General features: G+C 45.2%; 1 protein-coding gene across 1 annotated transcript in view; it reads right to left on the reverse strand.

Annotated features, from left to right (window-relative positions):
- Positions 1–24,179, reverse strand: part of LOC142933824 (choline transporter-like protein 5-A) — a 63,810-nt gene extending 39,631 nt beyond the window's left edge. The window contains exon 1 of the mRNA XM_076078068.1: positions 24,092–24,179. Coding sequence (XP_075934183.1) covers positions 24,092–24,179 — 88 coding nt within the window. The remainder of the gene's footprint in view (positions 1–24,091) is intronic.
- Between the last annotated feature and the right edge of the window lie 263 nt (positions 24,180–24,442).

Consider the following 24,442-nt stretch of genomic DNA (forward strand, 5'->3'; position numbering starts at 1 on the left):
AGACAGCACAGGCACACACACACACACACACACACACACACACATAAGGAAAGAGACGTACGCACATACACTTCCTGTCAAATTTACATCTCAGGGCTCACAGGAAATATTTAGAGGGAGAAAAACATTTCATCTTCCCTGCTTCCTGTCAGCAATCAAAGTCATGCTTTGTTATGTAACATCAGCCCACCCTGTCTTCCGAGGCATCGATCTCCTCTTATGAAGGAGGTGAAGCCAATGCGGAGGTGCCTTAAAGCTGCATTCTCTCTAATGTCCACCAGGGGGCGACTCCTCTGGTTGTATAGAAGTCTATGAGAAAATGACTCTACTTCTCTCTTGATTTATTACCTCAGTAAACATTGTAAACATGAGTTTATGGTCTCAATCTCTAGTTTCAAGTCTTCTTCAATACAGCATGATGTTCATTTAGTACATTATGGTCCATTTAGAGTCACACAGACCATAAAGCAGGGGATGCTTTAGGGCGGGCTATACGCGGTGATTGACAGGTCGCTGCCACTGCCAGAGCTGTATACGGCGTCTCTACGTCACTCCTCCACATTCCAAATATGGCAACTTCCGTTTATCGGTTGCAAAAAAAAACATGGCGACGGCCAAATTGCCGAACCCGAGGCTTCAAAACAGCAGTCTGCAAACCAATGTGTGACGTCATGATGACTACGTCCACTTTTTATACACAGTCTATGATCACAGTTCATAAATGATGAAAGAACAGTGTGGTGGCTGGGCGTGGTTGGGCGCAGCTGCAGAGGGGGCAGAGTGGGGAGGAGTGGTTCAGGGAACGGTGCGGGGAAGAGCTTTGATTAGCCGCAGCTGAAACGGGGCCTTGATTGTCTCTCTCCCTATATGAATAGTAGTAGGGACGGAGACGCGAGAGAGAAAGGAGTAAGCAGGAGTCAGGAGCTGACGGAGCGACGGCAGGACGAGAGACGAGCCTGACGGACGCATACAGGGCGGTGCGCTCGGGGGCACGGCAGGAGAGCGCACGGCCGAGAGCTTAAGTAACTGCATTACTACTAAATAAAGAACATTGCTAACGCCATTTGAGTGTGTGCGGACTCTTTGTGCTGACAGGATCCACGGCGGTGACAGCGACGTGTCACACTGGAGCCCAACTTGGATTACGCACATGGCGGATGAGGAGAGGTCGACCCAGCCGATCGTTGCGCTGGGGCAGATGCTGGGTGGGATCGCAGCCATGCAGAGGGAGCAAGCGGAGATGAACAGGCAGTTCCTGGGGGCGCTCCAGGTCCAGGCGGAGAGGCAGGCCTACGCCTTAGAACAGCTCGCGGCACGGACCGCTGCAGCTCCACCGGTACCGGGCCCCCCTACGTTGGCCGGGGTGGTTCTGCACAAAATGACTGCAGCAGATGACGTGCAGTCATTCTTGGATTTGTTTGAGGCAACAGCGGAGGCGTGCGGCTGGCCCGTGGAGGAGCGGGCGGTCCGGCTTTTGCCTCTTCTGACAGGGGAGGCACAGACAGCGGCCCTGGGGTTGCCCCCGGCAGCCAGGCATAGTTACGCGGACGTGCGAAAGGCCGTTATGGACCGACTGGGCCTGTCCCCGGAGGACCACCAGCGAAGGTTCCGCGAGGCCAGGCTGGGGCCCGAGGACCGGCCCTTCGCATATGTGCAACGGCTGAAGGACGCCGCAACCAGGTGGCTGCAACCAGGGGGTCCAGTAGACGCGCAGGAGGTGATAGAGAAGGTGGTCCTGGAGCAATTCGTGGGGGGGCTGCCGGCCCGAACATCGGCATGGGTCCGATACCACCGCCCTACGACACTGGGGACCGCCGTCACCCTGGCTGAGGACCACCTGGCGGTTCACCCAAGCGGCCAGGGGGACAATAGTCGCCCGCTGGCTGCAGCCCGGCCAGTGGCCGCCCCTCGGAGGAGGCTACATCCGCAGGCCCTGGCGCGGGCCCCACCAGCTCCGGGGTTGGCAACCCTCCGTCAGTTCCCCGATCCATCGACCCCAGCAAACACCGGCACTCTTCCCAACCTACAGGGGGTCCCTCAACCGTCAGGGCAGGAGTGTTGGAGGTGCGGGCAGGCCGGACATTTCCGGAGGGAGTGTCCGCTTATGGAGGTGGGCCAAGTGGTCCGGGTTGCCGGTCCTCCAACACCCTCCCCCGGTCCAGGAGCGACATACCGCGTTCCGGTAAGAATCCAGGGGGGTGTACATCAGGCAATGGTGGATACTGGCTGTACACAGTCTATGATCCACCAGAGCCTGGTTCGGCCCGGGGCATTGGTGGAGGCATTATGGGGGAAAATTAGGTGTGTGCATGGGGACGTTCACGAGTATCCCATAGTGTCACTAGAAATTAGATACAGGGGGAAAAAACATAGTGTAAAGGCTGCGGTTAGCTCCCGCCTTACGCACCCTATGATCTTGGGAACAGACTGGCCGGGATTTAATAAATTAGTGGGGCACGGTGCAGGGGTGCGTTCACGGCAGACAGGGTCATGCGGTATGTGTGCTGTGCTCAGCGGTGACGCGAGGTTGTCCGACGCTGCAGACGGGGAGGGGGAACCAGCAGAGCCTCCCGTGGAGACTTTGCTGGGTCCCGAACTACACTCCATGGAAGATTTTCCACTTGAGCAGTCTCGGGATGATACTCTACGCTCAGCCTTTGACCAAGTGATACGAATTGATGGTCAGTTGGTGCGCCCTGACGCAGCACAGTCATACCCGCACTTTTCATTGATTAGGGACAGACTGTATAGAGTGAGTCGTGACACTCAGTCAGGTCAGGAAAATACCCAGTTGTTGGTGCCGAAAAGCCGTCGGGAAATCATTTTCCAGGCGGCTCACTATAACCCGATGGCTGGCCACATGGGATATGAGAAAACACTGGACCGGATAATGACCCGATTTTATTGGCCAGGCATTCGGGGGGATGTGCGCCGATGGTGTGCATCCTGCCCGGAGTGTCAATTGGTAAACCAGCCGGCCATTCCGAGGGCGCCTTTGCGTCCTCTGCCATTAATGGAGGTCCCGTTCGAGCGAATCGGCATGGACCTCATCGGGCCATTTCACCGGAGTGCACGTGGATATCGCTTTGTGTTAGTCCTAGTGGATTACGCAACACGATATCCCGAGGCAGTGCCATTGCGCAACATTTCTGCAAAGAGTGTCGCGCAGGCTCTGTTTCAGGTCATCTCCCGGGTCGGAATCCCGAAAGAGATTCTGACTGACCAGGGCACCTCGTTCATGTCACGCACACTGAGAGAACTTTACGGATTACTGGGCATTAAATCTATTCGGACCAGTGTTTATCACCCACAGACCGACGGTCTGGTGGAGCGTCTGAATAAGACTTTAAAATCCATGATCCGTAAATTTATTCACGACGATGTACGAAATTGGGATAAATGGCTTGATCCTCTGTTGTTTGCAGTGCGGGAGGTTCCCCAGGCCTCCACGGGATTTTCTCCCTTTGAACTACTGTTTGGCAGGACACCACGGGGGGTGCTCGACCTGATTAAAGAAAACTGGGAGGAGGGTCCGAGCACCGGGAAAAATGAAATTCAATATGTCCTGGACCTGCGAGCAAAACTTCACACACTGGGTCGAATGTCACGTGATAATTTGCTCCAGGCCCAGGAACGTCAACAACGGCTGTACAACAGAGGGGCCAAGCTGAGACAATTCACACCGGGAGAGAAGGTACTTGTATTGCTTCCCTCTTCCAGCTCTAAACTTCTCGCCAAGTGGCAAGGGCCCTTTGTGGTCACACGGCGGGTGGGGGATGTCGACTATGAGGTGGTGCGTTCGGACAGGGGCGGAGCTACACAGATCTACCACCTCAACCTCCTAAAAGCATGGAGGGAGGCGGAGTCTGTTTCTCTGGTGTCCACGATACCTGAGAGAGAGGAGCTGGGGCCGGAGGTTCCAAAGTCCTCCAATCCAACCTCGCTCCTTTGTGAAGCCCATCTCTCCGCGACCCAGAGGACAGACATTGCACAGTTACAGGAACGGTTTGCTGATGTGTTCTCTCCCCTGCCAGGGCGCACAAACCTCATAATGCACCAAATTGAGACTCCTCCGGGAGTGACGGTGCGGTTACGACCCTACAGGTTACCTGAACACAAAAGAAAAGTGGTTCAGAGGGAATTAGCTGCTATGCTGGAGATGGGGGTAATAGAAGAGTCCAACAGTGCCTGGTGTAGCCCCATTGTTCTTGTTGTCAAGAAGGATGGGTCTATACGGTTCTGTGTGGACTATCGCAGGGTGAACGATGTGTCACGATTTGATGCTTACCCAATGCCCCGGGTCGACGACCTCCTGGACCGACTGGGCACTGCACGGTTTTTTACGACACTGGATTTAACCAAGGGCTACTGGCAGATTCCTCTGTCGCCAGAGTCCAGGGAAAAAACGGCCTTCTCCACTCCGTTTGGGTTATACCAATTCACCACGCTTCCCTTTGGGTTGTTCGGTGCCCCTGCCACTTTTCAGCGCCTCATGGCCCGGGTGCTGCGTCCGCATGCTGCATATGCTGGCGCCTACTTGGATGATGTGATAATTCACAGCACCACCTGGGCGGAGCATGTGCAGCGGGTGGGCGCAGTGCTGGAGTCCCTGAGGCAGGCGGGGCTCACCGCCAACCCGGGGAAGTGTGCAGTTGGACGGAGGGAGGTACGGTATCTGGGGTACCACTTGGGTGGCGGGCAGGTGCGCCCTCAGGTGGACAAGACTGCTGCTATCGCAGCCAGCCCGCCACCCAAGACAAAAAAAGAGGTTAGGGGGTTTTTGGGGCTGGCGGGTTATTACAGGCGGTTCATCCCAAACTTCGCAGATCTGACCAGCCCCTTGACCGACCTGACCCGGAAAGGTGCCTCAGATCCGGTCCAGTGGTCGGAGCAGTGCCAGTTGGCATTTGAGCAGGTAAAACAAGCCCTCTGTGGGGAACCACTCCTTCATACACCTAACTTCTCTTTTCCCTTTACTCTGCAGACTGACGCATCGGACAGAGGGCTGGGGGCCGTTTTGTCCCAGCAGGTACAGGGGGTTGACCGCCCGGTTCTCTACATCAGCCGGAAGCTATCCGAGAGGGAGACCAGGTACAGCACGGTGGAAAAGGAGTGCCTGGCCATCCGGTGGGCGGTCGACTCCCTGCGCTACTACCTCCTGGGACGCCCTTTCACCCTCTGTTCGGACCACGCCCCGCTCCAGTGGCTTCACCGCATGAAGGATACTAACGCCCGGATCACTCGGTGGTATCTGGCTTTACAGCCTTTTAACTTCAAGGTGGTCCATAGGCCGGGGGCGCAGATGGTCGTGGCCGACTTCCTCTCCCGTCCTCAAGGGGGGGGGGGGGGGGGGGGGGGGGGGAGTAGGTTAGGCCGGATGGCTCCCCGGCCTAAGTCGGGCGGTGGGGGTATGTGGTGGCTGGGCGTGGTTGGGCGCAGCTGCAGAGGGGGCAGAGTGGGGAGGAGTGGTTCAGGGAACGGTGCGGGGAAGAGCTTTGATTAGCCGCAGCTGAAACGGGGCCTTGATTGTCTCTCTCCCTATATGAATAGTAGTAGGGACGGAGACGCGAGAGAGAAAGGAGTAAGCAGGAGTCAGGAGCTGACGGAGCGACGGCAGGACGAGAGACGAGCCTGACGGACGCATACAGGGCGGTGCGCTCGGGGGCACGGCAGGAGAGCGCACGGCCGAGAGCTTAAGTAACTGCATTACTACTAAATAAAGAACATTGCTAACGCCATTTGAGTGTGTGCGGACTCTTTGTGCTGACAGGATCCACGGCGGTGACAGCGACGTGTCACAAACAGCAAAAAAAAAGCACATGAAAACAGGAAGAGTGCATTATATCAGCTAAAAGAACAGATAGAAAGCAAAGTGCATTCTTTCAGTTAGCAAAAACTTCTGAGAACTGTCAGGTTTTTAGTCTAGATTTGAAAGTCGCTACAGTTGGTGCACTTTTGAAACAATCAGGAAGATAAAAGCTTCAACACCGTGTTAAGTCTGACAGTAGGCATTACAAACAGTCTTCTGAGAGGTCTAACCAGGGGCGAAAGTAGTCCGGTACGGTCCAGTTTTCTGTAGCACTAAAGGATTCAGTGCCGTGATGAGGGGACAGCAACTGCCTTTCAAAACCCAAAACCCACTACAACAACCTGTCATGATCCCATTTCCCACAAGAAAACACATCTGCTATCCTTTGTTCAACATACAGTTAGTTACCTCCGGTTTACTAACTGCTTGCTTGTACAGTACGTTTCCCATTCATGAACATTGCAATTGTGCTGCATTCATAGTAGTTTCGGAATAATCCGAATAATTAGCTCCAAACCGGGATAATTCACGTGACTACCCCTTCAAATCGGAACAACAAGTCGAACACAGCTAATGTGTTGTTGAAACAATAAAATACAACACATATTCTTTGTGGCGTCCACGTTGTTTCCATCACCCGACTCAAAGCTCGGTCGGAAGAACGACTTCCTAACTGAGGAAAACGGAATCCATCTGAGGAGCTCCATTCTAATTTTCTTAAAAACTGAATCTAAAGTGTTCCAGTGTCGGTGTGTTTGTGTCCAGCCCAGACCTGCAGGTATTAAATCCGTGCTCGCTGCCTTCCCAACATTGTTTAGTCTACTGCTGGCAAATGTTAACTTCTGCTGCAGCTGGCAGACAGTCAGCTGCAGCAGAAGTTAACATCGAGGGCTGTGGGTTTTTGGCAGTGTGGTTTCATTCTAAAAAAAAACAAGTACAATGACAGCAGGTCAAACACGCTATGTGACGTCTGTAACTCATAACGGTGTTTGTGCACATTTGTACTTCACAACACACACGGAGCTTGTAAACTGTTCTACTGCCGTCAATTAATTTAGTTATGATTTTCTTATTATTAAAAATAAAACGAATTGTTATGATTGTGAAAGACGATTTGTCAACATTCACAAATTATTCTGTGGCATTTCCACCATTTAACCCTCCTCCTACCCACATACAGGTGCTGGTCATATAATTAGAATATCATCAAAAAGTTGATTTATTTCACTAATTCCATTCAAAAAGTGAAACTTGTCTATTATATTCATTCATTACACACAGACTGATATATTTCAAATGTTTATTTCTTTTAATTTTGATGATTATAACTGACAACTAAGGAAAATCCCAAATTCAGTATCTCAGAAAATTAGAATATTACTTAAGACCAATACAAAGAAAGGATTTTTAGAAATCTTGGCCAACTGAAAAGTATGAACATGAAAAGTATGAGCATGTACAGCACTCAATACTTAGTTGGGGCTCCTTTTGCCTGAATTACTGCAGCAATGCGGCGTGGCATGGAGTCGATCAGTCTGTGGCACTGCTCAGGTGTTATGAGAGCCCAGGTTGCTCTGATAGTGGCCTTCAGCTCTTCTGCATTGTTGGGTCTGGCATTTCGCATCATCCTCTTCACAATACCCCATCGATTTTCTATGGGGTTAAGGTCAGGCGAGTTTGCTGGCCAATTAAGAACAGGGATACCATGGTCCTTAAACCAGGTACTGGTTGCTTTGGCACTGTGTGCAGGTGCCAAGTCCTGTTGGAAAATGAAATCTGCATCTCCATAAAGTTGGTCAGCAGCAGGAAGCATGAAGTGCTCTAAAACTTCCTGGTATACGGCTGCGTTGACCTTGGACCTCAGAAAACACAGTGGACCAACACCAGCAGATGACATGGCACCCCAAACCATCACTGACTGTGGAAACTTTACACTGGACCTCAAGCAACGTGGATTGTGTGTCTCTCCTCTCTTCCTCCAGACTCTGGGACCCTGATTTCCAAAGGAAATGCTAAATTTACTTTCATCAGAGAACATAACTTTGGACCACTCAGCAGCAAGTCCAGTCCTTTTTGTCTTTAGCCCAGGCGAGACGCTTCTGACGCTTTCTGTTGTTCAAGAGTGGCTTGACACAAGGAATGTGACAGCTGAAACCCATGTCTTGCATACGTCTGTGCGTAGTGGTTCTTGAAGCACTGACTCCAGCTGCAGTCCACTCTTTCTGAACCACCCCCACATTTTTGAATCGGTTTTGTTTCACAATCCTCTCCAGGGTGCGGTTATCCCTATTGCTTGTACACTTTTTTCTACCACATCTTTTCCTTCCCTTCGCCTCTCTATTAATGTGCTTGGACACAGAGCTCTGTGAACAGCCAGCCTCTTTTGCAATTACCTTTTCTGTCTTGCCCTCCTTGTGCAAGGTGTCAATGGTCGTCTTTTGGACAACTGTCAAGTCAGCAGTCTTCCCCATGATTGTGTAGCCTACAGAACTAGACTGAGAGACCATTTAAAGGCCTTTGCAGGTGTTTTGAGTTAATTAGCTGATTAGAGTGTGGCACCAGGTGTATTCAATATTGAACCTTTTCACAATATTCTAATTTTCTGAGATACTGAATGTGGTGGCGGGGCGTGGGTGGCTCAGCTGTGGAGGGGACGGAGTGTGGGAGTGGTTCAGGGAACGGTGCCGGGAAGAGACTTAATTAGGCGCAGCTGAAACTGATCCTGATTGTCTCACTCTCAGCTGTATTTAATCAACAGTAGCGACAGAGGCGAGAGGGACAGCTCGGGACGAGCACAGTGAGACACTGGAACGGACAGGACGGGAGAGGACTGCAAACCTCCCGCGGCGTGTGCTCGGAGGCAAGGCAGGAGAGCACACGGCCAAGCTAGTCAGATTCCATGACAATAAAGAACATTTGAAACCGTCATTTAACCGTGTGCTGGCATCCTTGTGCTCACCAGACCCACCGGGTAGCAGGGACTCTGTTACACTGAATTTGGGATTTTCCTTAGTTGTCAGTTATAATCATCAAAATTAAAAGAAATAAACATTTGAAATATATCAGTCTGTGTGTAATGAATCTATATAATAGACAAGTTTCACTTTTTGAATGGAATTAGTGAAATAAATAAACTTTTTGATGATATTCTAATTATATGACCAGCACCTGTATATAACTTACCATGATACCTACTGAATAAACCAGTGTAAGAAACAAACAGAGCAACATGTTAACTTATCTCTTATCAAAACATTATTAGTTATGTATTTAATGTCATCGAAAGAAAAACAAACCAGATTATTATCATTTTAGGAAAGTTAGTTCATTTGCATATTGTGTCAAATGAAAACAGAGCACATGAGCTGAGACCAATATGAAGTTTGGGGTAGTAGCACTGGCACAAATTTCCATCTACTTTCCCCTCTGGGTCTAGCAGGTGTGTACTGCTGAAACATATCTGAGGGGTATTTTGGTCCTGCTCCATTTAATAATCCTTTTAACTACTAGCCCTATTTTTAGGCCTCTGCTCGAAAATTGCATACCCATACTCAAGAGAGTCCACAGCTCTAACTACAAGGTCTATTTTAATAATTTTGATGGTCTATACAGGTAACACTTGTGAGATGTGTTCAATTGTGTAAATATTGTGTATATGTTACTGGTTAATAGTGAATGAAGATGGCACACAGCTCAAATTGAAAAAGTTTCAGGTTCGCCTGAAAAAAAAGCACTTTCATTGAACATTTTTTTGGAATTATTGCAGAGTGAAGCCTACAAATACTCCTGTGTCATAGCACAACAGGTTTGTGGTCTCTCTAAGCTAATTTTACTTAGATTGAGTGAAGCAGGCCAGCATAATAGGAGGTCTGAGTACAGAATTTCAAGCCGAATTCTCATTTCTCTCTCATGCTCTATTCTAATTTTATATACTATATAACTATATATTTCACTTTTTTTATCACTCATATTATTCAATACATCCAAATACAGCTGTTTGAAATGATTTTGAGAGCAATGGTCCTCTTAGAGCATGTTTCTGGCTGTCATCTATAGGATTTTCTCAGTTCATGTTTTTGTATGGGGCTGTATCTCAGCCTATCATCGGTCGATTTCAGTCAATAAGCTCTCCTTCGACGCGTCAGAGTCTCAGGAAGGCGTGTGTCGAATTTGGTGTTGATTGACATAAGTTTCAACCAGTAAAGTAGCAAGAAGTGCCACGTCTCCCCGAGCGTAAATTTCCGCTCGCCAGAAGTCTGACCGCTCGCCCAAGCTGGATTGACCGCTCTTATTCTGGAAACAGCTCGGAAGTAAACAGGATGCAGTTGGCAACAATGATTCCAGCTTTGAAACGGATAATCTGCGACGTTATTGTCCTCATTTTTCATAAAACGGGTCCAAAAACCCACGATTTGTTTTGGCGGAGGGCAGTATGATGGCACCTTTGTCCACTCACAGCTGTCTACTGCTTCGACGGAGAGAAAAACCAAAGGTATTTATGTGTTCGGCCACGTGTGCTAACGCTATAAAATGCATTGCAATGCTTGGTAGCCGCTAGCATCAGGGTGCAAATATTGATTTGCCGTACACATAACAGTGATTTCTGGCCAGGATTTCATGCTTTTATGCCACGTTTTCTAGATGCTTATATTAGTAGTCTATAGTTGTGTTTGGAGTGTGTAAGAAGTGACTTATATGATAGTGTTGCCCATACGTTGCTGTTTAATCCGGAAAAAAAACTTGACAAATCCACAATACTGGCGAACAATAAGGCTATTTTCCGAACAATATTTTCAGGGCTGCTGAGCCCGAGTGCCCCCAAATGGGGGAGACTCGTAGCCAGAAGGATTTAATGATTTACAAACCAGCAGCAGGGCTTTAAGGTTCATTCTGTGACTTGAAGTCAGTGTAGCAAGGTGGTTGGTTTTTTTAGTGTTCGTAAGCAGCTGCATTTTGTACAAGTTGTCTTATGGTCGTTTTAGGAAGGCCTGTAAAAAGACAAAGCCAACCTTGCTTGAAATAAAAGTATGAACGAGTTTTTCAAAATAATGCTTTAAAACTTTTCTGGGTGGAGTTTTTCCTTCTCCGATGCGAGGGTTCAAGGCCAAAGGATGTCGTATGCTGTACAGTTTGTAAGACCCTCTGAGGCAATTTGTGATATTGGGCTATTCAAATAAAAAACATTGAAATTTAATTTAATTGATAAGGCCTTTAAGTTTGACTATGTTTGCTAAACGGTCGTCGCTTTTGCATGATTTTTAAAACTGAGATCGTAATCGATAAAGACATCAAGGTTTTTACCCGAGTCCTTTGGTGTTTGTCCTTTTGTGTCGAGTAGTTTAGCAATCTTAAGTCTCTCATTGTTTTTCCCAAATAGAATTGTTTTAGTTTTGTGCTTATTCAGACGAAGAGAAATTTGAGACATCCAGCTGTTGACTTGGTCAATGCATCGACAGAGAGATCCTAGGGGACCAGAGGGCTATATAGATCTGGTTGTCATCAGCATAGCTATGATAAGAAACCTTGTTGTCATTAATGATTCGTCCGGAGCACATAAAGAAGAATAAAGGCCCGAAAAGTGTCGCTGACACAACCTCATGGCAAGCTTTCACATTTTAAATATTGCATACTTACCCCTGGATCAGATACTCAAAACTGACCTTCCCTTCCTTCTATTTAATCTTCTTGAAACAACACGGCCATATTAAAAATGGCTGTTTTTTGGGTCTGATTGATGCCTGGTAATAGATACAGAGAGAAATGAGGGACTACCATTTGAGTTTGGATGCACTCCTGTTTGACACACACACCTACTTCCTAGAGTGAGTACTGGTCTACAAAGGAAGCACAAGAGACGGAAGCTGAAATGTAGAGAGCCCAGGAGGCTGCCTGTCAGACGGTCCTTCTGAGAATCACAGAGGACTTACAAGTGTGTGGGGGAAGGGGGACTTTTCCAAGAAGAGACACAATTGATGAAAAGGCAGAAAGAACAGAGAGGGAAACAAAGGAAGAGAATGTAGATATATTCAGGTTATTCAGCAGTACGAGAGAGAAGAACTTTGAAGGAGCGATGGAGTAAATGGGGTGAGAGAGGAGGACGAGTACATGAGATGGAGAGGGAGAGAGAAAGAGAGAGGTGGAAGGGCGGTATTTCACATAACTGTGTCGAGTGTTGAACGATATACCGTTACTAGAAAAGTATCGCAATACCTTGCCGTTAAAAACGGTACAAAACCCCATTTTATTTGTACCGATAAGTTTAAAATGTCTCTCTGAACCCAAAGCAGTTTCAAAAATTGGAAACCAATGGAATCTATATATTCAACATTTCTCCAAGTGCCCACAAGTGTTACCAATGTTGGGGGGGGGGGGAGACTCCATGTGCTTTTAATATTTAACTATTTACATTTTTACAACCCCTACCTACAGCCTCTCTCCTTAATGCTCTGTGTTCAGCAGCCTGCAGTTCAGTCGTAGTTTCACAGAATTTTTGTTGAAGTTCACTGTGACCTCACAAATCACGTTGTCAGTGGTTGAAGAACTCCTTTGTCCCGGGACAAGATGTCAATTTAAACAGTGGCCTAAAATAAGTGGAGGGTACATAAAAACTACACACTGATTAATCTCAAGGTGTGTATGTGTATACTTGAATCACCTGTATTGTATTCCTCTGTACTCTTTAATGTATTTTGTTTGCTTGTGTTGTGTGCCAATATGTGTTCACAGGTCTAACTTTGGAGAGTCCAAGGGAAATCCATCCATCCATCTATTCATCTATCCATCTATTCATCTATCCATCCATCTATTTAACTTAATAATTAATATGCTAATTAAGGAACTTTCACACAGTCTAATAGGATAAAATGTTGAAGGGATGACATTTTGGACAGACATGGATGTAAACTGCATCATGACTGGTTAGCGGAAGCATACAACACTTTGGTAATTCTTGTTTGGATTTTATTCACAGTGTGTCACACTAGGAAGGTGCACTAGGAGGAATACAGGAACCAGACTCAACGTATTTGAGTATTTGACTCTATCTGAACACACTTTTCACTAGTTGTGTAACAACAAACACTCAATCACTATAATAAGATAGAATCTTCTGTTTTACAATGACTATTTTCAGCATTCAGTGGTGCTAGTTTAGACCTCCTCCTACTGAGGAAAATAATTTACACTTTGCTTTGCACCTAAACGCCGAATTTGCACGATAGATTTGTTTCCTCTTGTACACTTCCTATGTTAAATGTTAAATAAATAACCACAATGAATAAATACACATCTTTGAAAAGTTGTTTTTCATCCACAGGTGTGAGCCATGAGAGGTTGTAAAGTAACCTCTGTTCTATGAGACACAGTCAATCGAACTGGGACCTCTCAAGTGGCACTAATACAATTCCATGACTCATTGGCAGTATTTCAGAAAGTAGAACTGTGTGTAGCTGTCTGCTCTTTCCCTTTCTATCACCTTCTTCATCACACACACACACACACACACACACAAACACACTATAGACACAGACACATTGTGCTTACAGCCTTCCATCTCCAGTGGCAGATCCGTTATTTAACATATACAGAGGCAGAAATCTGGAATTCAGATCGTTCTCATTCATTCACTCACTCACACACACACACACACACACACACACACACACACACACACACACACACACACACACACTCAAATCAAGTGTTTACTGTTAAACCTAAGGGCAGTGTACTACTACTACTGTGTGCTACTGTTTGTGTGTGTCAGTTCAGCTTCCTTCAGATCTGTTTTCACAGTGAAACCCCACAGACACGGCAATCTGCTTGAAGTCAGTTAAAGTAAGAGAGTAGCTTGAAACTCTGTGAAACACTGTAATATGTTGCTGCCACGGAGCCACACTGTCACTAAGTACACTCCCTGAATAAATAGTATCACACTAAAGCAGTATTTCTCAAACTGTGGGGCGCAGTGGTATTACAGGTGGGGCCAGGGGGAAATTAATTGAGAACTTCACATATTACAAAGTACAAAGTACACGGACATAAAACTAAGTCATTAATACGTACATGGCGTAATGCCTGTACTTTCATGTAAATGTTTACGTTACGCCGTATACAGGTTACGCTTGCGCGTGCGCGACGGCTAAGATTGTTGGCGACTCACATTTGTAGCTTAGTGTGCAAAATGAAGAGACATTATAGAGATGACGTCCGACTCTACCCGGAGGCTGAGGTTTACAGCTCAAACACTGAGTGAGTTCTGGCTCGGTGTGCAGAGGGAGCATCCACTCATCGGACAGAGGGCTGTGGGCATTCTGCTTCCCTTTGCCACATCCTACCTCTGTGAGATCGGCTTTTCTGCTGTTGCCTCTCTCAAAACAAAATACAGATATAAGCTCAACATTGAGCATGAATTGAGAATGGTCGTATCAAGTCTGCAACCCCGTTTTAAAAAGATCTGTAGTTGAAAGCAGCTCATTGCAGCCACTAATACTGATACAACTTGATGGCTCACACATATCTGCACTCATTTAGTTTAGTTTTTCACAGGTTGCACGTTATTGTTGTTTTGAAAAGATATGCAGTGTAAAACAGTTGAATTGCAGCCACAATAAGCTGTTGTTTGCCAAATATTAGTTCTTTTTTGCACAGAGAGAACTTTATTTGCATTGTTCTAAGTGATTGCACATTGTGTTTGTTTTTGTCTGATGGAGCAATCTGGTTGACTTGAAAGTGATTGCAATTTTCTTTATTCTGTTATTTGAAAAAGCACAGATGGAGGAGTCACAAAATGTTATTTCAATAAAAGTTCAACATGGACCATTTTGTTACAGTTGTGTTGGGGCGGTGGGGCATGAACATTTTTCTTCCTCCAAAGTGGGGCGTGACAGACAAAGTTTGAGAACCACTGCACTAAAGGGACAGAAGGGTCTATAATATGCATTTGAAGGATATATCCAGAATGTCAAACTGATTCAGCAGTGAAAACATGTTAAAAAGATAAAGATAGAAGCTAAAGCTACATGTCACAATGTAAAAGTGAACCACCACATCACCTGGAGATCCAGACAGAAGCAGCATGTGTAGATATTCAGTATACCTTCAGTAGCTAGCGTAGCATAGAATTGCTAATGCTAGTATTGATGTCTTAATGTACTCTGCTAACGTTAGCTCCACCGGTTTTATGCAGAAATGTAACGTTTTATGAACGCATATCTCATTCCAACCTCCCCAGGTAACGAGCATCACTATTATATCACTATAACGTTTAACCATGATGAGCTCCAAATCCACAAAACCAGCTTGAAGATGAAGAACATCTGAAATCATTGATGAGAGTCTCTGGAGCAGAGCGGGATAGTTGTTAGACCCTGGTCGGTTCGCTACTCTATGATTGGCCAGACTGCGTTTGAGGGGCGGGACTTAGCGAAGGGTCAATTCTCAAATAAAAGCTGAGTAAAATGGGCGTGTAATGTCCTGTGGCTAACACGGTGTATTCCGTATGTCTAATGGTAGTGTGGTGTGGTGCGTAAGCACCATGGAGATCCACTCTACGAGGGGAAAAAAAAGAATAGTGGTTGAAATCCTCCCCTATGAAATGGGACAATCGAGACCCTGACACGTCATCAGTTGTCGACGATGGCGTTTACGTGAACAGGGGAGACGAACCACCTCATGGCAGAATGGCAGTGCTCTGTTGCCTAGCAACCCGTGCTCCTACCCTGCCAGAGGAACGCTAACAAGTGCGACAAGCAACTTCGCTGCTGGACTTAAATTAAATATCGGCCGTTACATTCCATCAACGGGGGGAAATGCGACAGGAAAATGTGTCATTATACCGTCTTTTTCCAAGTGGAGGCGGGCATCATTCATCACTTGCTTTGGCGCTTCCCTTCTTTCGCTCTCTCCAGACTCTTTCCCTACAGATACAAAATAATACACCTCATACGCACATCCTTGCTAATACGCCACTACATTCCACATGGAACATGCTGTACATCGAGTATATTTGATATATCGCCATCCCCTATGTCACCCCTCTCATAGAAGCTCTAGAAGGCCACTGCACAGTTCCTCCTCTGCACCACACAGCAGACAGACTGAGTTAGAGACTAGCTCTGGAGCATTTAGCAGCTAAATAGACAGACATTTCTCTCATGAGTTGGTGGAGACCAAAACGGAGCTAAAAGTGAGTAAATATTGAATTTACATTTGGACACAAACATGACATCAAATAAGTGATGATTATGTGAGGGAAAACCAGAATTAGTACCAACAAAAAATGAACACCATGACACTTATTATATTTATCCTTGTTTTAGTGTAAATGTTATAATTATTTGCTCTCATATAAAGGACTTTGTGTTGAATTTCTATGCATGAATTGTGCTTGATAAAGAAAGTTAATTTGTATTATTTACAATCCAAATCCCTTTTGCGCCAAAACGAGAATAACTCCAATCATGGAATGGCATCAAAGTTGTCCAGAAATGTAAAAATGATCTGTTTCTATGATCTATGTTCTACTGTTTCTCTTTAAAATGCCCAAAAGCGCTCTGAAAGCGATAAGCGCCTCATTTGATGCTCCTATGACACACTGCATGAGTCAGATCTGAAATGCCAACGCCAGCAGTATTTTAGGAAAAGGTCATTTTTGTATATTAGATACCACTTTAACATCTCATCTTTTGAATTATTGATACGATGTGAATGAAAGTTTAACTAGATAATGTGAAGTGGTGTCACGCGATCCGCTAGGTGGAGGACCTATCACTCTGTTGGAGTTCTTGGGACTGCAAGACCACTCAGTCCGCTTATTGTTGTCCAGTGGAGCTAAACAGTGAGACTTCTCTTTTACCTGATACACACTGTTTGTGTGTAGAGACAGCGCCCTGCAGAGAGCACACGTTTACAGTCACAGCTGATGTGACCTACTGCTTTGGGCCTTTACGGTCTCTCTATTGTTCCCCACTCTTCTGCTTTATTGCACTATTTGCAATTCATTACATTACAATCCATAATTAATAGTTTTGTCACTTTCTCCATAACTTAGTATAAATTGGTTTGATGAAACAAAATTTTCAATCTGTTTCAGCATCGTTATCACTTCTCTGATGAGTGTCCTCCATTATACACAGCATTGCATTTTACTTGTACATCAACTCTTACCTCTGCACTGACTTTCTCTACTTCTCAAAACTCCTTTCTTCTATATTTCATTTGTTACTTTTTAAATTCAAACGTCAAGGGAACCAGACTATAAAGACTCTGTGATGTTCATATATTCGAAGTGCTGGTCCCATTGGGAGTGTACTGTGTTGTATATTTTCCCTCCGACTTGGTGTGAGAAGAAATGTTTAAATATTAAATGTTGGGCCCATGTGTTTGGCCTCGCCATGTGCTTTGAGACACAGAGATCAGGCCTTCCTTTTTGCAGAGCAACCTGGAGCCTGATTTGGGTTTGATAAGCATTCAAACCCCCACTAGAAAGAAGTTCACATCAGGGTGTGAACTCTTCACCCAAATGCAACACTGCGATCTAATTGGACAAGACCAGGGATGCAGAGGCGGGACTTCCGGTTTCACGGCCGGAAGCGACTCACTTACAAAACTACTGAGCGCGCTTGAACGCATCGCTTATCCCTCGACCTCCGTCGGGCAAGGAAGCACAACACAACTTTTCTGTCTTTAAAAAGAAAATCCTAGGTTTGAACAGTTTTATATTCGCTGGATGAATCTACTGGACTGTTTGTTTGTTTTGTTTTTGTTTCGCTTCCTGGAAGAGGAAACGGACAGTGAAGAAACGGATTCTTCAGAGAAAGAGAAGGACAACGTCCCTTTCTCCTCAAGTCGATTCATGCCGGTTACGAGTTATGAGCTACGCAGAGAATTTATTGCACGACGCACAGAGTAGCGCCGCCGGAGGACCGACCGTTCAAACCACGAAATCAACTCATAGTAAGACAAAGAGTCTGGGCAGAGTTAGGTTATTGTGTATCTTGTTTGTGTTGCTTAAGTTACTGTGTCATTTTTATAACGTGATCGAGATTGTTAAAGTTGCGTAGAAGTTACCGGGTATCTGCTACAATCGTGTTGAGATAATTCACCGTTAGTGAGGCCGGAAGTTGTTTCTCATCAGTTCAAAGGCCAGACCCGCGGCTGTGCGACTCAAAGATCATCATCTGTGTTTTTGTAGATGAGAGAACAATCTTCCGTACTCCACCGTGGGGGGGGGGATCTTTTGATTTTGGAGGATTTATTTAGTTTCATTTGCTTTCTCTCTTTTTACTAACCCACACACACATATAGCGTTAAGCTACATGTAGCTCAGGGTGAGCTAACGGCTCAGACACGTGCAGATAACGATATCTATTGTCTCGCGCCATTTTATGATCCTGCGAGGTGGTCACATGCAAACTCCATTTTGGTAGTTCGGCCTACCTTCAACGTGTAGTTCACGTGACGTAGCTATACGTTTAGATTACATCATACGTTGTCTGAGCAGTGCTCTCTCTCTTCCCCCACATACACACACATGCATGCACACACACAATCTCCCTCTTACCCCCGTTTGTTGATTTTAGATAGCGTGCTCATGAATGTATAGTTGTTAGTTTTAGATATTAGTTGACCATTATTATTGGAACTTAATAAACTCTGTTATACTTTAAAGAGCAGCTGATATGTGGTCTGTGCTCGAACTTAAACCTTCACTTTCACTCTGAATGTGGAATAGTATTTTGACTATTGACATTGTGAGTGAATAATAATTATGAGACTTAATTTATAGTTTAGTTATTGGTCCCTGTTCGCAGGGTGGTGCCCCGTTTTTTATTAATAATCGTTAATAATCTTACTGACATTAATAATTCTATTGATGTCATTAATTTAGTTTTCTTATATGCTGATAACTCAATGAATGTCTCCACCGTCTTTTACATGACTCTGTGTGAGCAACTCATTCCCAAATTTTTAAACTCACTTCAAACTTCACAGCATTACAGAAGCCCTGAGAGACAAGTGAGAAAAAAATATTCTGGTGATCCATTTTCTGAATCTGATCTAAATAGTTTCTCTCACATGTGTTTTCAAAAAGAGATAAAAGCATTCCTGTTTTCTTCCAGGAGAGTTTTAATTTACATAACTTATATTTATACCTTGTGTTGAAAGCGCATGGAGAAATGAGTATTACGACAAAAACTTTGAAAAATGATCCTATTTCACAGATGAAAAAAAATAAAAATAATGAACTTTCAATCTGTCCATCTATCCATCCATCTATCCATCCTTCCATTCATCCATCCATCCATCAATCATTCCATTCATCCATGCATTCATCTATCCATCCATCTATCCATCAGTCCATCATCCATCCATCCAGCCATGCATTCGTCCATCCATCCATCTATTCATCCATGCATTCATCCATCAGTCCATCCATCCATCTATCCATCCATCTATCCATCATCCATCAATCATTCCATTCATCCATCCATTCATCCATGCATTCATCTATCCATCCATCTATCCATCAGTCCATCATCCATCCATCCAGCCATGCATTCGTCCATCCATCCATCTATTCATCCATGCATTCATCCATCAGTCCATCCATCCATCTATCCATCCATCTATCCATCATCCATCCATCCATCAGTCTATCCATCCATCAATCCTTCCATTCATCCATCCATGCATTCATCTATCCATCAGTCCATCATCCATCCATGCATTAATTCATCCGTCCATCCATCAATGCATTAATTCATCCCTCCATTCATCCATCAGTCCATCCATCCATCCATCCATTCATCCATCCTTCCATCCATCAGTCCATGCATCCACCCATCATTCCATCCATCCATGCATTCATCGATCCATCCCTCCATTCATCCATCAGTCCATCCATCCATTCATCCATCCTTCCATCCATCAGTCCATGCATCCACCCATCATTCCATCCATCCATGCATTCATCGATCCATCCATCCATTCATCCATCCATCAGTCCATCTATCCATCTATCTATCCATCCATCCATCAATGCATTCATTCATCCCTCCATCCATCTATCCATCCATCCATGCATCCATCAGTCCATCCATCCATCCATCAGTCCATCATCTATCCATCCATCCATGCATTCATCCATCCATCAGTCTATTCATCAGTCCATTCATCTATCCATCCATCAGTCCATCCATCCATCTATGCATCATCCATCCATCTATACATCAATCCATGCATTCATCCGTCCATCATCCATTAATTTGTCCATCCATCCATCCATCAATGCATTCATTCATCCCTCCATCCATCAATCTATCCATCAGTCCATCCATCTATCCATCCATGCATTCATCCGTCCATCCATCCATCAGTCCATCAATCCATCCATCCATGCATTCATCCATCTATCTATCCATCCATCAATCCATCCATGCATTCATCCATCCATCTATCCATCAGTCCATCATCCATTCATCCATCCATCAGTGCAGGGATTTTCAACCGCTGTGCTGTGAGAGATCGTCAGGTGTGCCGTGGGAAAATGTCCAATTTCACTTAATGAGTCCAATAAAATATTATTTATTTGCTGCAAATACTTTGCCAATGTTGAGCGTCTGAGCTGCAATATAGTAGCTGGCTAAGTAATAAATACTCTTCCATGCCAGTGGGTGGATGTAGGTAGCGCAATAATGACCGTAGAACAGTAGAAGTAAATGATGGGAGAGGTTGTGGTGACAAGACGAACAGCGATGGAGAAATATTTGAAAAGGAAAAATGCAGACTCTGAACTGGGCCCTGGACAAAATAACCCAGATGAAAAGCCTCGTAAGGATCAACACATTTAGAGACATATATCCGGCCCTCGGTACAACGGCCCGCCAGAAAATATCATATGTTTATCATAACTGGCCCGCCACACCACAGAGCTCCGGGACCAAAAGTGACGATGTGAGCTGGCTTTTTGTGCGACATAACGAAACATCTCACTGCTCTAAACCTCCAGCTTCAGGGACGTGTGATCACAGACATGTGTGAGGCAGTAAAAGTCTCCACCGCTGTGTTCCTGACTGCGCATTTTGCTGATAAACTTGGCACAGAGTTCACTCGGCGATTTGTCAACTTTGCAGCTCAGAAATTTTAATTTGAACTGCTCAGCAATCCGTTTGCAGTTGACGTGGAAAGAGCACCTGTGGAGCTGATAGACCTCCAGTGTGATGACACACTCAAGGCAAAGTATGACTCTGAGGACGCTGCACAGTTTCAAAGCTTCACCCCCGAAACGATGCCTTAACTCCGCCTACATGCTGCTCAAATGCTCTGCATGTTTGGAAGCACATACATGTACCTGTGTGAGCAGCTTTTCTGTGTGATGAAGAGGAACAAAAACCCACACAGGAGTTGTCTCACTGCTGCACACCTTCACTCAATCTTGAGGGTTTCCACAGAACCTAACCCCAGACATTAATGAACTGGCAGCCAAGAAAAGATGCCAAACATCTGGCTCTGGTACGTATGCATAAAATAATGTAGCCTATTTCTTTTTGCACTTTGTCCAATATCCCTTCTATCCTGTTTATTAAATGGTGACTCTATTTGGACCTCAACGTAGTCACAATTTTTAATGTTGTCCCTCCCTGGGATTGAGTTTGACTCCCCTGCATATAAAGTATGCTGTATTATGCTAAAAGGTGTCATTTTGTAACGTTTTTGGTTGTTGGTGTGCCGCGGGATATTTTTAATGTAAAAAATGTGCCGCGGCTCAGAAAAGGTTGAAAAACACTGCATCAGTCCATCCATGCATTCATCCGTCCATCCATCCATCTATCCATCTATCCATCCATCCATCCATCTATCCATCTATCCATCTATCCATCCATCTATCCATCCATCAGTCCATCTATCCATCCATCTATCCATCCATCCATCCATCCATCCATCTATCCATCAGTCCATCCATGTATCATTATCTATTACCACTTATCCTTAGAGGTGATAGAAGATTTTGGCCATGTTGTCCATCCAGATCAAAAAAGCTATGGAATAAAGCAGCCGTTCATCAAATCTGTCAGAACATTTTTATCTTACTGTTTGTGAATATACTGCTCAAAAAATCTATGAGAACTGACAGGTGGGGCAGTTTTTCCGTCATTTCTCTATAAATAAATCTTAACGTACATTATGTGGAGTTGTTTCACCACTGAGCGCACATTTTTCAAGCTGTGAGTAGCTCTATCATTTCTTTGTATAATGCAGTATGGAACAATAATACCAGTGAACAGTACACAAACATCAAGTGTATTGAGTCCATCTAAATGCACACACACACACACACACACACACACACACCTAATTGACAGTGTTAGTTTAGCCCGGTCTCATCATAAAGGACTTATCTGTTACGCTCTTATAGATCCTCCCACCAACACACACACACACACACACACACACACACACACACACACACACACACACACACACACACACACACACACACACACAGGATCTATTCTATTGCTCAACATCTTTTGAAGTCATTTTTGATAAACCAGTGTACAGGAGGCAGTTAATGCACAACAAGACAGGACAGGATGAGTAAGAAACATCCTTGTTGAAATAAACAAACCTGAGGTCAGCTGATGGCATTAGTGCACAGTAATACTCGGCTAATCTTTATCCTGCTGCTGACCAAAATAGCCACAGTCTGCTCAGTACGAAGCACCAACACCACAGTTTTGATGCCTTTTCTTTTGTTCCTGTCAAGCTTGAATGAAGTGTGTTTTACAGTCGGCGAGATAGAATTACTGTTTCTATCAATGGAGTCTGGTAGCTTTGAGGAGAGTGTTATGAATCTGTCTATATTGTTTTGAGGAATGCAAAATCAATATTCCTACTAGAAATTCCATCTAGAATAGAAAAATGTACGTAGTGACCAAGCGGTGGAATTATAACTTCCAGGTCCATCACGTGATGCCATTGGTCTCAAAAAGACTTTTTCCCTTAGACGTACATTTGGAAAGAGACGTCTGTAACTCAGCGGATGATTTCTCTTGAGGTAGATCAACTTCCCAGCACGAACACTTGAATAACTCTTAGTTAAAGCAAAGTGTCCAAACAGTTTGAATCCAGAGTTATTTTCCTTGCTCTTTGGGCCCAATGGATGCAGAAGATCGCTGCAAGATCCGGGTACTTTTAGACTTGGAAGTCAAACTTTTTTTGCCTCATGCACCACTGAGCAACTTTCATAGGAATGAAGTCAATGAACAGTGTATCCAGTTATTTCTATGCATCCATGATCCACACCAGACAGCAAGCAACGGTCCTTAAAGCTGCATTCTCTCTACTGACCATCAGGGGGCGACTCCTCCGGTTGTATAGATGTCTATGAGAAAATGACTCTACTTACATTTCATTTATTACCTCAGTATTCACTGTTGTGTTGTACTTATCCCGACCCTCTCATGTCACTTCTGGTGGCAAAAAAACAAGATGGCAGCTGCCAAAAAGCCGAACTAGAGGCTCTTTTCAGCCGTAGTCCACAAACCAATGTGTGACGTTACTGTGACTTCTACTATCCGTCCTACCGAGGAAGCGTCCTTGGCTTTGAGCAACACCGCTATTTACATCTGCTCCTATTTGTGGGTTTGATAGTTTCACGTGTTAGCCTGCTTTAAGGTGCGGTTACTGTAACAAGATGGTTGGACATGTTTCACCGAGAAAAACAAAACAAATGTCGACTTGTTTTGTTATGTCAAAAAACAAACAGTGAATTGCTTTGTTTGAGTCTTTTACAGAAGCTTTTTTTTTGAAAAGCTAGAAATTAAACTTAACTCTAAAAAAAATAAAGTACAAAGTAACGTTACTGCATCCAGAGAGTGAAGGGATCCAGAAATGCACGCACGCGCACACACACACACACACACACACACACACACACACACACACACACACACACACACACATAGTAGGTGTTTTAACAGAATATTATTATTATATTATTTCTATAACTATATAATCCATAGTGTTCAGAGCATGGCTGCAGTCTGCATAGATGTCACTAGAGATAGCACGTCGTGGCCGAACCTCTTTGTCATGTTATGAATCTATTTAGTCAAAGAAACAACAAAAGTATAAAACCAGGTAACCCTAACCCATCTCAATAGCCTACATTAGCATAAGTTTGTGGTTTCTGTTATGTTTTTATTTAGTCAGGTAACGCAGACAATAATGTCCACGTATTAGCTTAATTAAACTACTCATTATAATCCGGGTACTCACCGTAGTAGGGACCCGGCAGTGCAGCTCCAGCGTCCATCTCGCTCTGAACGGCGGCTCGGCGGCTCGGCGCGTACCGGCGGGGCGCCATGGCGCGCGCTGCTGTCTGCGGACAAAGGGACAGAGGAATGAAGACACAGTCGGCTGGTGGAGTAGTTTATAGCGCTCCTCAGCTCCTCGGCTCCTCTCCTTCTCTCCTCCTCTCCTCTCTAACCCGCGAGACCTACTCCGATACACTCGCGCTCCCTTTGCAGAGACGTCACGCCAAAGTGTGCCTGGCCAGGCTGCACCTGCGCGCGCCCCGTAGAGTTCCACTGCACATTACTTTAGATACTGCCTGGATAAAGAAAAAGA

The sequence above is a fragment of the Anarhichas minor genome, unplaced genomic scaffold (genome assembly GCF_050575085.1).
Source record: "Anarhichas minor isolate MPS153535 unplaced genomic scaffold, ASM5057508v1 ptg000006l, whole genome shotgun sequence".
Lineage (NCBI taxonomy): Eukaryota > Metazoa > Chordata > Actinopteri > Perciformes > Anarhichadidae > Anarhichas > Anarhichas minor.